Source organism: Vanellus vanellus, assembly GCF_965231255.1.
Source record: "Vanellus vanellus genome assembly, chromosome: 1".
In the NCBI taxonomy this organism is placed as follows: Eukaryota; Metazoa; Chordata; class Aves; order Charadriiformes; family Charadriidae; genus Vanellus; species Vanellus vanellus.
The window spans coordinates 135195153-135209773 of NC_138905.1; the positions used below are offsets into that span (position 1 = coordinate 135195153).

The 14621-nt window shown below is 38.5% G+C and overlaps 1 protein-coding gene across 1 annotated transcript in view; it reads left to right on the top strand.

The window, feature by feature from the left end:
* Positions 1–14621, top strand: part of MAP3K15 (mitogen-activated protein kinase kinase kinase 15) — a gene marked incomplete at its 5' end in the record, with an annotated part of 95071 nt that overhangs the window by 20997 nt on the left and 59453 nt on the right. The window contains 2 exons of the mRNA XM_082495511.1: positions 6610–6749; positions 11038–11061. Of these exons, the coding sequence (XP_082351637.1) occupies positions 6610–6749; positions 11038–11061 (164 nt within the window). The remainder of the gene's footprint in view (positions 1–6609; positions 6750–11037; positions 11062–14621) is intronic.

Consider the following 14621-nt stretch of genomic DNA (forward strand, 5'->3'; position numbering starts at 1 on the left):
GAAGCAGAATTAATGCATTTTGGTGTGTGGTGCACCTTTTTCACCAATCGATCATTTTGTAACATAAAACTTGTGACAGATGAAGGTAAGATTAAAGCCACAGCTGAGTAAAAGGCAAATGACAAGCTCAGTCTGAGAACATGAGTTAGAGGTGTTGCCCTGTTTTGATAAAAAACACATGCCTGAAATCGCCACTTTACAACAGTCTTTTTGTTGTCCTGAGTAAACAGACAAACAATGGATGAGCACACTTCAGCATTTTTGCCATTTGCACAGGTTTTCAGAATTCCTACAGCACTTTAATCCATTAGAGCTGTCAAAAGTGAGATATATCTAGTTTAGACTTTGCTTCGTTTTATAATCAGAGTGGATGTGGATGGATAATACACCAGAATCAGAATCTAATTTTCTCTGTTGTCTTCCCTAGATAATAATCCTTTAAAAAAAAAGTGGATTAAAACTTTTTTGGCCAATACTAAAGTTGTCATCTTTCTCCAGTTTGGGATGGATGTCATTAATAAAACCAAAACCCCAAAATTATGCCCAGAGGGGTTGTAAATACCCCATCCCTAGAGGTGGTCAAGGCTAGGCTGGATGGGGCTTTGAGCAACCTGGTCTAGCGGGAGGTGTCCCTGCCCATGGCAGGAGCATTGGAACTAGATGATCTTTAAGGTACCTTCCAACCTAAACCATTCTATGATCTCACTGTTTTTTCTTAGCACTTACTATATGTGAACAGAAAGAAATCTTTTTTTCTCTCAAATTAATATGAGGTTCCGTACCTAATTTAGTTCTTAAATTTCCTGTCCGTTCAGGCCTCAATTACTTTGGCCTTGCTGTATCAAGAAGTTCCAGACCTCCAGTGTGCGTGCTTGGGTTTCCTTTTCTGAAGTAGGAAGTAGGCTGAAACTTCTAGTCAGACACCAGCTACAACTGAATTTGTGTGCAAAAGTTGATTGCAGCTTACAAGAACAAGCTTCCTTCTTAAAGGTGCTTTGTAAGCAATTTCTAAACTATTACAGTTAATTTTAATTTTAGTATTTATATAAAGTGCAGCACTTGGTTTTAATCTACAAAGAACTTAAGCCTAGTCTGAAATACATGAAATGCTTTTTAAAATGCTTTTTAATGTGATTATAAGATATGCAAGTCTATATTGCAGGATAGATCATTACTGCCTCGTTGTTTTTTATTTTTGTGACCAATTCTGGCCCTATAGCAAACCAGCGAAGTTAGCAAAGTTCTTTCTATAATATTGCAAACTTGAAGAGGTTGAATTGAAATACTCTTAGTTGCAACCAGAAACTCCTAAATTTAGAAAAATGTTGCATGTTTATGTCTCATGAGACTTTTATCTTTTAGGCAACTTCTGGTTGTATTTTTGTATTTTACTGTGTGATTGATACAAAGTCTTTATTTTTCTTAAAGAAAAGTAAGCAGATTTGTACAGAATAGCATGATTTTAGAGCAGTGAAATTTTAATAAAACTCTATGCATTGTGAGGGCCATAATAGCATCACAGGTGTTGACAGTGGTTTTACACTAAAATTGGCTTGTGTTTAGGATCTAATGGAAGGCACTGTGTTTGCTGGTATAGCAAGCTGTGCTGAAAAACTATCTTAACAGTTCTGTTGGTGGTTCCTACTATACTTTATTGCCTTGAACTATTCCTTCTCCCAGTTTCTGGGAGTACAGGGCATATTAAAGTTGAGAGTGTTGTGCCTTTAGTTTTATCTTAAGTGAAAGCTGCAAAGTGTTCCTAGTTTTCAAATGCACTTCAAATGTTACCATAATTGTTTCCCTGTAAAAACTTGTTATTATTTCCTTTCAAGGACTGGGCAGCCATGCAGAAAAAAAAAATTGTCTCTGCATCCTTAAGTTACGGATTCTTGAAGATAGTTATAAGGACAGTTTCCTTCAGGGAATTTAATGGATAACACATTAGATTATTTACTAAATACGAAGGACACTGATGCAAATAGCCAATAATCTGAAGCAACGGTAACCTGAAGGGTTTATAATTTAACAGGATGCTAGTGAATAACAAGGGGCAGAGTTCTGCATTTTCCTTCAGCAAGGTGTCTGTTGTCATGTTAAGGAGTGTTTTTTTAAAAATCTGCTATGTATAGATAGGTTCCAAATGCTGAAAAGTAATGAATCCATAATAGTGGACTGAGGTTCTTGCTCTCCACACAGATAAGGCTGGATGAGGTGAGCCTTTGATTAGAACTTGAAAGCAGTACATGTTTTTTCTGACTTTTTCTTCTGTTAGGCCTCCTAGATTCCATTTAACTTTCAGCATATTTCAGGCTATTTCTTAATTTTCTCTTGTTTACTACTTTTAACTTACAAATCCCAAAACCTGGTACTAAAGCTTTATCACAGAATCACAGAATTTTCAGAGTTGGAAGGGACCTCTAGAGATCATCTAGTCCAACTCCCCTGCTAAAGCAGGATTGCCCAGAGCACATTACTCAGGACTGCATCCAGGCGGGTCTTGAAAATCTCCAGAGAAGGGGATTCCACAACCTCCCTTTCCTTTTGTTGTTGCTAGCAATGCCATAAATCATACAACAGTCACATGAAGACTTGTGATTTGCTTAAATTGTTAAATTATATGATGCCTTCATATGCATTCCTGATAGAGAAATAAGTCCTCTGGTTTTAACCTGTGTAATAATGTTTTTCATGTTATTTATTAGTTTCATAGTCTCCTGTTTTACCACAGGTAATGATTTCAAATCTTCGTTTCAGTTGTCATAGTTATCTCTACGCTGTCTCGTCTCTTAAAACACACTAGTGTTAAAATATGTAAAATGTAGTATAAGAATTATTTATGTGCCATCTGCTGCCACAATGCAAGACCTAATCAAGATTATACTAGTAATACCGATGAATTACCTTAATGCACTAAGAAATATACAAGTAACCTAATTGTTTTACAATGGAAACAAAAGTTTAGACAAATGAACTGCATTCAGATAATAAAATGAGATCAATTTGGGGAATTGTGCCAAAATAGAACTATTTTCAGGATGAAAATAGTTTAATGAGCAACTAAGAGAACAAAAAGAGTTGAAAAGATCTCCTGTGCTTAAGAAGAAATGAAGCAGGACACATTATGGGTATGTGCTTTTGAATGTGAGCTACTGCTGCAGTAACAAAGCAATGAGTTTAAATGTTTTGTTCCAGAATCATCCAAAATTGGTCATGTACAACATTAAGCACATCCCCACCCCTCCACACCCTCTGGTGGATGCATTGTAAAGATCTTTGTACTTCACTTGGAAGCCTTCTGTCTTTACATACGGGCTGTGCCTTTCCCTGCTCTCTTTCTTTACATAGGAAATCATACCCATTGGTCTTTTAGACCTATGTGAAATGTTTCATTATAGTATACAATTCCTTGTTCATTAAAAGATTTGATCAAAGTTGGCATTAGCTCTCTCTTCACGCTTGTCTATAATGGAGGACGTTGAACCTAAGTTTGGAAGGGGAAGCCCAGAAGTATATTTGGCTGAACAGGCTCTCCTGATATGGAGGATGGGAGTTGAGGATTAAGTGCGATTGATTTATGTTTCTATTCATAAATCAAGCTCTGCAGAACAGATACTAGTGTTGTAGTATTTCTTTTTATGTATCTCAAGAAGTTTAAGGGAATTCTTACCTCTTTCTTATCAGCAATACTAAATATGTGGTTGAAGTACAGGCCCCTGTGTCTGTGTTTAAAGAACCGTAAATGAAAGATTTTAGCATAAATCATAAGAAAAATACAGGACACCTGAAATAGAAATATTTGTGGTGCCACATACTAGCATTGTTTATTGAGCAATTCACAAAACTGCCTGCACCAAGAAGAGAGGTGTAACCCTGAAAACAGTACTATTGGGTAGAGTGCTTAGACACAGCTCGCAGTGACACTGAACACTGTTGTCTCAGCACCCAGTGCTGCTCTGCTTCTTTAGTAAGCATTTATTGTTGGTCATCTGTTCTCCACCCAAATTTGCATTCATTTCCTGGGCACACTAGACTCAAGCTGCATTTCATTATCACATTAGTAAGGCTGGTTTATAAGTATATCTCTTTCCTCCCTGCTCCAAGCCTGCTGATTGTCCTGCTGGAGGGGGCCTTGGAGAGCTCCTTGGGAATGCAGCCTCTCATCACTGCTTTAGTCCACATCCACTAACACTTTTGATGCTCTGCTTCTGTCCACTGTCATTTGCTTCTGTTTCATCCCTTGGTTCCCATGATCAGATTTGATCCATTCAATTATCTTCCTGGAGCTTCTTTTCACTTGCATGAATATTTTTGTGATACTGTCTTAATCTCCTCTGCTAGTCTTCAATTTGTTTTATTTTTGTTTTATTTTACCTTATTTGCAACTGTGTTCATGAAGTATGAATAAACAAGAAAAACTCATTCTTGTGAATCTTCTTTTATCAGTGTGAATGAATATCTAAGTGATGAATAATTACTCTTTTTAATGCAGATACTTAATTCTGTTCTTATGTCTGTTTAATGTGTTTCTGATGCTACTTACATTGTTACATAGCAGCAGTCAAAAGAAGACAAATTTCAGTTGTAGAATACTACTTTTGGCAAAGGACTAGTATAGCCTTGTTTCAGCAAACTCTATTACAAATCATTGCTCACATTGTATTGTAAAATGCAGTATCTGCATGCTATGTGAACCTGTTGTCTAAATTCTCTTATCGGGATGGTGATTTCGATTTCACAGCACTCTATTTCCACAAAAGCAGTTTATACAACCACTAAAAATAGTCCAAGCTCTTAGAGTTATTTTTTTTTTCCTAGATGGTATTTGATTCTAGGTCTGTTTGTTAGTTTGTCTTAACTTTTGTTTTATAGATCATTTATGTTCTCCAAAATGGTTTTGTAATATTGGAGTAATCTAGATTTGGATGTGTGTATGGAGCTGGGATTTACTTCAAGCCTGCTTGGTTTTTGTGACCCTACAGTGTGCAGTATTGTGAGAATTTTGTCTATGCTGTAGAGAGCTGGCTAAACAGGAACTGGAAAGATCATAAATAGATGGTGCAGGATTTGAGGTTCCACAGGAATAAGGGAATTTTCTCATGTTGCCGTGATGTTATGTTGAGGTTTGTGTTTTTTGGGGGGGAGAGGTGTGTGTGTTTGGATTTTTGTGTTTGTTTCTTTCATTGGGTTTTGGTTTGTGTTGGGTTTTGGTGTTTGATTTTGTTTCTTTTGAATGGTGATGTTTTGATCTTAAGGCAGGTCATTGTCTTTGGACTCAAAACATTCCTTGTACTTTAACAGGGAGTCTGTTAGTAACCAGAGGGACCAGCTGACCCCAGTGTGGTGTGTTAGCATAGCCTGATGGAATTGCACCAGGAGTGTATATTCATTGCAGGCTTTTCCAAGAACTTGCATACTAAGTATGGGCTATTGATTCTTGTGATGTGTAACCTCGGTGAAGCCCAGGTAAACTGGCTGCTGTGTTTGGAGCTTATACATCAGATCTGTTTTTAGATTTCTTGTTTACTAGTAGCCCACCCTTCTCTGTCATTCCTCTTAGGTACAGACACAGTCTGTTACCTCTTCAGAGATGTAGGATTTACTGCCCAGCTGCACTGGGTCTCTGGAATCTGTTTTGAACCTCAGACTCCCCTGTGGTTTTGATGCCAAGGCTCTAGTCTTATGAATACTTTGGATTTAAGTTCATCCATCTATCCCATAGTGGTGAAAGCAGACAGACATATAGATACAGACCTCTAAAAAGCTTTAAAACAAAATTTTGTTAGGTAGCATAGATGATATAAGGATCAAGGAGAAAAAACTTCAGTGTTGAGTGAGTTACCTCCTCTCTCTGTACTGGCCTTCAGGCTTATATGACAACCAAACGGTGAACTCAGGATCTTTTGCCTGTATCTCAGCTGTTCTGCATAATATGGAATATTTCTCCTTAACTCTCTGTATAGGTCATCTTCCATTGACATGAATTTTTTTACTTCCGTTTCTGATTGGACTGCTACCCAGGAGCAGTGGAAGTCTTGCTCTGGCTACTTGTAGTTGAATCCCCTCATTCCTGAACCACCCATCTTGAACATCTTGCCTGTAGCTTTTAAGAGTCAGCTTTCACCGTAATTTCTTTTTCTACTGTTTAGGAATTTCCTTTCCTCCAAACCTCAGCCTCTTAAGATAAACTTGGTCTCGCAGTTTTCCCTAATTTTCTGCTACATTATTGTTCTTAGATGTTCCACTGGAAGGTTCGGAGCCTTCCATCCTATTGGGCATTCAGGCTGTCGGGTCTAGCTCAGAGAGCAAATACAGAACTCCTTCTTCACTCAAGGTATTGCTGATGCAGTGATTTCAAAATCTCAAGCAGAATTCATAAATTCTGCCTACCAGTTACTATAACACTGGGATAATTTCCTGAGTTCATTCTTTATATGAATGATAAAATTAACTTGTACCATGAGAAAATGATCCTTCTCTGAATATATTGATTTTGTCTTTCCAAGTGTATGTGTAATTTCAGGATTTATTTTAAATACTGTGTAAGAATAAAATTGGTTTTAAGATGATGTTTTTGCTTTAGCACTGTTCCCCCTCCCTCTCTCATTTCAGATGTTGCAGTTGTGGACATGAGTGATATTTCCAAGCAGCCATCACTGTTCTACCACCTTGGTGTACGTGAAAGCTTTGACATGGCTAATAATGTTATACTCTACCATGACACTGATGCTGACACTGCTCAGTCTCTCAAGGTAAGGTTCTCACTTCAAAATCTGCTTAATTTCAGAAATATCTTTAAATACTTGATCCTGCGAATGTTTGTGGTTTTCTGAAATTTTCATTCAATGTGATTTGCTGATAGCTACATAACAAAATCATGCTAGGAAAAAACAGCTGCTAGCAAAAATAGTAATGATTAGAATAGTATAAAAGCTTGTTTATAAGAGAAAATCCATCATATGGTACTGATTTTGCTTCAGATGGTAAGACTTGGAAGTGAGAGTGCAGGTCTGATGTTTTTCCTTCCTTTCCCTTTTTTATTTAGAGTACATGTAAAAAAAAATTGTTATGGCCTGTATAATGAGGACACTTGAACAAGGGCTGTATTGCAAGCTACTCCTACTGTTGAAATACTTCTGTCAGATGAGGTTTGTATTTCCTAGGTGCTGAATAGCTAAGACTACAGGAATCTCCTTTTTTATCGCGGTTTGAAGATTAAATAGACGTCCTCACCAAATCTTTTTATAGGCCTGCTGTTCATTTTTATAGTAGGATAATACATGCTGTACACTTAAGTCCTGAAATTGCTGTTCTGGATGCAAGTCATATATTGTGAATGTTTTTGTCTCTCTCAGTGCAGGTTCTCTTTGGTTTAGATCACATTTAGAGTTTTATCCTCTGTATCATCACCTACTTCTGCTTTTAATATCATCCATTTTCTTGCTACCTTCACTGAGAGCAGCATTGTTCATGCTTTCTGTTTTTTTCCTTATTTTGAGTTAATGCTCCTAACTACTTCATATTTTGCACACCACCAATGTCCAAAAATCCATTTTGGAATTCTCCAGCCTCTCTTGATCCTATAAAACTATTAAGTTTAATCTTAGTTTTGTATGAGTCTCCTCCTCTTTCCCAGAAAAGCTCTGTTCTGTCACAGCTTCTCTTTCTTCTTTTCTGTTCTCCATGTCATTGATTTTACTCTGATGTGTCTAGTATCCCATATTGCCTTTATTCAGGTGGTAGTCCACATACACATTCACATTCCGTGTGACCCAGAGTCACAGGAACTCGGAGTTGGAGCCTCTTGCACTCTTTACTCAAAAAGGTTATCCATGCGGCTATGTGCTAAGGCATACTTGCATGGCCTCCATTCTTCTAGCTAATCTGAGTGGGCAGGCATACAACTTTTCATCCTGCATTGTTAATATAGCTGACTGCAAGGAGATCTTTCATTTTTCCTTTTCATTAACACATTTTTACCTTTCTTTTATGCTGTCACTCAGATGTTCTGATACACTTGGTCCTCCCAAGGATGTGCTAAAGTTTGGGAAGCACAGGCTAGCCATCTTCTATTTGTCTCTACCCAATGAGGACCTCTGTGGATGGCTTTGATTGCTGCACTTTGTTCCAAGCACACACGCAAGCACCTGCTCCATAACTGGAGTGCTGGACGACCTCCAGGATTACATCCATCTGTGGGTTGGATCTTCAGGTTGTTTTTGCCAGAACTTGCAAGTGTTTGCATTGTCAGTTCTGGGATTTTTATCTTTTTTTTCCCAAGGATTTAAAGCTCAAGGACAAGTCTGGGGACCTGTGAACACTGGAGAGTGACTGGGTCACTTGAGGCTAGAAAAGCTATCATCTGCCTTCATCTGTCTTCTGCTAGGAACCCTGTCAGTGTTACTGATCTTTTCCTCATCTCCCAGTTGTTTGCATAAGCTCCTTGGCCTACATAGGCCCATAGCATATCTTACTATGGGATCAGAAGGCTTGATTTAAGTTGCTGGAACCAAGTAGAAGAGATCATCTGGATCAAGTGCTAGAGTAGTTTAAGCAGGGTACTGGGAGATGGTTCAGTCCTACCCTGATGTCCTCAATACCTCTTCTGCAATTGAGTCCCAGTTTGGTGTTGGATACCATTCAAATATGCTAATATAACTTGCTTAGGAATACTTCAGAAGGTGGTGAATGGAGTTAAATCCAGTTGTTGTCCGGTCACAAATGGTGTCCCCCAGGGCTCAGTGCTGGGGCCGGTTCTCTTTAATATCCCTATCAATGACCTGGATGAGGGGATCGAATGCACCCTCAGTAAGTTCGCAGATGACACTAAGCTAGGTGGGCGTGTTGATCTGCTTGAGGGTAGGATGGCTCTACAGAGGGATCAGGACAGGCTGGACCGATGGGCCGAGGCCAATGGTATGAGGTTCAACAAGGCCAAGTGCCGGGTCCTGCACTTGGGTCACAAGAACCCCATGCAGTGCCTGGGGCATAGTGGCTTGAAAGCTGCCCGGCAGAAAAGGACCTGGGGGTGTTGGTGGACAGCCGGCTGAATATGAGCCGGCAGTGTGCCCAGGTGGTCAAGAAGGCCAATGGCATTCTGGCCTGTATCAGGAATAGTGTGGCCAGCAGGACTAGGGAAGCGATTGTCCCTCCGTACTCTACAAGAAGGACATTGAGGTGTCGGAGCATGTCTAGAGAAGGGCAACAAAGCTGGTGAGGGGTCTGGAGGATAAGTCTTATGAGGAACAACTGAGGGAACTGGAGTTGTTTAGCCTGCAGAAGAGGAGGCTGAGGGGAGACCTTGTCGCTCTCTACAAGTACCTGAAAGGAGGTTGTAGAGAGGTGGGGGCTGACCTCCCTAGTGACAAGTGATAGGACAAGAGGAAATGGGTTCAAGTTATGCCAGGCGAGGTTTAGATTGGATGTAAGGAAAAAGTTTTTCACCGAAAGGGTTATTAAACATTGGAATAGGCTGCCCAGGGAGGTGGTGGATTCACCATCCCTGGAGGTGTTTAAAAAAAGGGCAGACGTGGTACCTAAGGACGTGGTTTAGAAGTGGTTTTGTCAGGTTAGGTTAATGGTTGGACTTGATGATCTTAAAAGTTCTTTCCAACCTCAACAATTCTATGAATCTATGATTCTAGATAGGGATTGTTCTTGGGGTCTTTCAGTGAAGAACAGTTCATGACACATTTAATGACTTCTCTCTGCTGAGAAAGATCATTGTCTGTGGTGTAGACATACTAATATTCAGATATGTCATATTTCAGATGTGTAAGCCTTCCATCACTTTTGTTCTGAAATATTTTATTGGGCTTAAGGAGTTTAAGTTAATCAGTAATTCTGTTTAGGTTTTGGTACCTTAATAGGTATTTTGACTATCCGCTGCTGTTTCTTTATTCTCAGGTTTATGACTAATTTGGTCAGGTTTTTTTCCCCTTTGCTTCAGGAATTTATTACTTTACTTTGTGCATGCCTCTTAAGAGTGGCTAACCTAAGTGTTACAAAGGCAGTATTCCTGACTGCTATTACTTTTACTGGGAAGATCTGTGAAGTTCAGGCACCCTGACTTTATATAGCTTATTTCTTAGAACCCATACTGAAATTCTCCCAAGTTGTCTCTTCAGTTTCACCAATGTACTTTCCATAACAACCTAGTTCCAAGCATATAAAAGAATATATAATCGAGATTTCAAGAGTGTCATATATGGAGAACTTAGATGGCTCCTTATAATTGTCTGTTGTTGAGGAAGAGTGCATGGGCATGATCATTTCTGTGCATTGGTTGTCCAAGTGGATTTCAGGCTGTCAGATGTGGAGTTGCTCAAGCCGAATCTTAGGTTGTCAGAGCACATACAATTAAATTATATCAATAACCTTGCTTAGAAACAAGTCTATATCTAACATTTGTAGCATGACTTACCTGAAGATCTCTTTAGTTTCACCATGCAGTGTTCATTGGACATGTAAGCCATCACTAGAAGAAGGAGGAGGTTACTTAGCAGCCACTGGAAATCTTTGGTTTACATGCCCATTAGTTTATCATTTGCCTCATAGTTTCAATATCGCTCTTGAGATTTTGAGGTGAGAATAATTAGGGTGTAGGAGGAGTGTGTCGATCTGTGCCCATCCAGGTAGGAAAGGAACCCAAGTATCTTAAGGATACTCTTTCAGAGAAAAGGAATCTCCAGCTTTAAATGATTTTATCTCAAAAATGCCCAGAGTGTGACTGGGTATGTGGAGCGCCCAGCCTGAGAAACTTCAGTTACTGGCAAGTACAGCTTCATCTACTGAGCGCTTCTTTAAATAAGTTTCTTCTTTGAATTGTTAATATTTTCCTAACTTGAACTACTAAAACTTTTCTTGATGTTGTTATGTTCCTTTACTTTGAATTTGCTGTGGCAGGACATACGGATTATGCTGTGAAGAACACATCTGTACGTTGTGTGTATATATGTGTGTACCAGTTATTTTTATTAGAAATAATAATTCCCAGTAAAAATGAATAAACATTTTTATTATCTTTTTTTTTTTCCCCAGGATATGGTATCTCAGAAAAACACAGTAAGTATTAAACCCACATTAATTTTAAAACACAAAATGAAGATACTACATTTGAAGCAACTCTAATAACAAAGCTGCAAAGCATATATATGTTCTATAAGATTAAAGGAAGTCTGTTTTACCTATATACAATTAAAACTAGTGGAAATCTTGTTGGCTTCCTTTCCAAAGTAAAGATAGATTAAAAAATTACTTTTCTTTAGAATTTCCTTTTTAAATTCTAGAAAAATGCCAGTGGATAGATGTTATATATGTAGGTTGATAGATCAAAATGTAAACTTAGAAATTCAAAGTCTCTTTCTCCCTCTACCACTCTTACCCACTTGTGCAAATGTATATGTGTGTGTCATGCCTTAATATAGGGCTTACTCTTGTATCTCAATCAGCTTTGGCTACTGTAGACCCATCCTCTTCCTCATAAATTCACAGATTTTAGTTAGGAATGCAAAAGTTGTTTCCCAAAGTAAAAATATTCTTACCCATAATGCAAGTAAAACCAAACAAGTAAGTAAACCTGAACCAAGATAAAATTTAGTGGTTATTTTAGGCTTATTGGAATATGCCACGATATCTTAGACAGTTATATATTTTATCATACTTCACATCACGTTAGTGGTTATTTTTGTTAAAACACTACACTGTTATTTTGAGGACTATTGAATATGCAAAAATCTTAAACTTTCATGTATTCCTTTCTGTTTCTCCACATTCACCGTATACATTTATTTTCTTCTGAAGAATATACAGCAGGACTAAAATAATAAAACATTCTTAGAGTTTGCTAATAATTTAAGATAGAACTAGAAGAGATAATGCATTAGTCACAGCAGTTTATTTTGAGCTGCTGTTTATACTTGGCCACAGCGCTGCACGTAGACTAAAGATAGATCAGTTTGAGCACATGAGGAAATCCAGGTCATTTGTGATCTTTGAACTAGTTTCACCTGTGGGGTGCGAACTGCATTTACTGGTCTGTAGCTCTGTGAAGGGAGGCCTCAGAATGAGGCAGATTTGCTTGTGAATACTACTATCCATTAACTGGTGGATGATCAAAATGTCACAAGCATGTGTTTTCCCTTCCACAGCAAGAGGGAGAATTGTGACTGAGCCATTTGGTGGTAATTCCAGAAATACAGTGAAGGCAAAGAGGACGGTGGCAAGTTCAGCCTAGTGTGATCAGATTAGCAGCCCACAATCTTTTCTTTTGGCAGATTCTTTCCCCCACAAACAGAAGTATTTACCTTCACATGGAAGAGAAGAAAAGATGGGTCTGATGACGTGGTTTCTACAGCAGGGCGTGGTGTTAGACCTCTAAACACCATGTGGCTAGCAAAAGGGGCATGGAGGCAGCCTGAAACTAGGATCCTGATCCCTCCTTTAAAGAGGATGGATTGCCTAACCCACTTTGTTCAAGTGCTTAAATTAAGAAAACAATTGTGAATAAAATACAGTGAGGGGGGAAAAAAAAGGCTTTAAATACCAAGTATGGTTTCTCGACCCTCTTATGTTATTTGAAGTTGTTCATATTCTCTTATTAGATAAATGCACTCTTGTGTTGCATTCTTTTATCAGTTTTTAAATCAGAAATGACAAGAAACTAATTAACAAGCTGAATAGTTAATAGGTTAAAACTTTATGTTTTTCTAAGTTGGAGCTGACTTCAAATAGACAATTGCTTTCCCTTCCTTTCAGATCCAGTGAGTTGTCATGAGAGACATGCAGTTTGCTGTTGCCCCAGTATGGTACCACTTGCCTCATTGCTTGGTTAAATATTTTACAGCTGTGTGGGCAATGTCTTGTTTGAAGTTAATTGCTAATGAGGGTTGCTGTGCTAGTTAAGTAGGTACAGAACTGGTGTGAATTTACTGTGTCCAATCAAGTACATAGTCACATAACCATTTCAGTTTAAATGCTGAATATTAGATACAAGAGTTAATACTCCTGTACTAGGGTTTTGTATTTTCCTTTCACTTTTACTGATTAAAAAGTGTGGGTATGCCTCTGCCAGAGCTGTGGAAAAGCAGAAGGAGCTTAAATGCACACTTCACTAGGGTCTAGAGGCATGTTGAAAAAAGGATAGATATTTGATCTGCGAAGCCTTCCTCCAACCCAGAGGTAGCCACAGGAATACTCTTGGTGGTTTTATGTAAGTTCTCTCCGCATCTTACACAGTGCAGATGTGTGGACACAGAGCTTGTATAAGGGAAGGGGGACAACTGAGATTGCTACTAGGCACTGCACACTATTCTTCCAGCAGCACGAGTGAAACTTTCTGTACTGGCTGCTGTAGCTTGAAGCTTTCTCTGATGTTTCCCTGCCCTCACCTTTGCTCTTTATACTGCAAATCTCAAGTCATGTACAAAGGTGCAAAAAAAATCATAACATAGAACAGGCGTGGAGCTGTGTTAAAGAAATAGAGAAGATGAATGTCTAGTGTGTCCTTTGTGGTGATTTTCTATTGTGTGTTACAAGTAAGCCTTGAAGAAAATTGATGTTTTCCTTGTAAGGAAACTGTTATGCTAATTTAGCATCAAGGAGGAGGCAAGAGTCAGGAAATTGGACGTACAGCTGAAAACAAAGCATAGAAAAAAGGTCAGCAATTCATTTGGGATTTGGCCTGAGTACAGCTGATCTAACAGTGAAAATTATACAGCAGCATGCTGGGGATCTGTAAGTCTGAGAGATTTAATAGCTTACTGTCTGAAAAAAGAGTGTGAGAGTAGGAGAACTTCCTTCTTTCCGTCATCCAGGAATTAAGTTTTCCGGGATAAGATAAGATGAGGAATGTGATTCAGTTCTACTTGACTCCCCCAAACAAGCAATTAATATTTTGTATTGTTAATTTATGGCATACTTGGATACAAAAGGGAAGAATTATTTGCTATGGGAGTTCAGTTCCCATGCCCTGGCATGAAATTCAAGGTCAAGATTCTGTGTCCCATCAGTCAGGTTTCCTTCTGTAGAGCTCCTGTGAGGACTATCTTCTGCTAATTTTACTTAGAGTATATGCACAGCTTCCTAGTTTCTGTCAAAATTATCATCGATAAAATAAATTGCGAACATGCATTCTTGCAGAACAGATTGATTCCTGTGTCAGTATGGAAGAATCAAGGTTTGGGAGCACAGTGGATGCTGCTTGACTGTAGGTTAGAGGGAAATAAATTTATCAGTGGAAAATGTTCTTATGCTTTGGAGTTTCTTTAGATGTCAGATTAACATTGGTTTACTGGAGAAGTGAAATTTCAAGGATTTTTGAAAGCAAACAATGCTTAAAAATATAATCTTCCCCCAAACCAGTGTAATAGACAAAATCCATAGGAATGTTCTATTTTGATGCAACATTTTGTTGCTTATCCTTGATTATTTTTTTTTTTAATGGGGAAATTTCCTCTCCCTCTACAGAATTTTAAGGAGTGGTACATTAAAAAAAGACCCAGATTGAGTGAAGGAGAGCGCACAAGGGGCTTTTTAAAAACTGCTGGAGTCAGGAAGCAGAATGTACAGCCCTTCTGGCAATAGTTCTAGCATTGGTTGCACGTAGATTGAGATACATGCTTCGA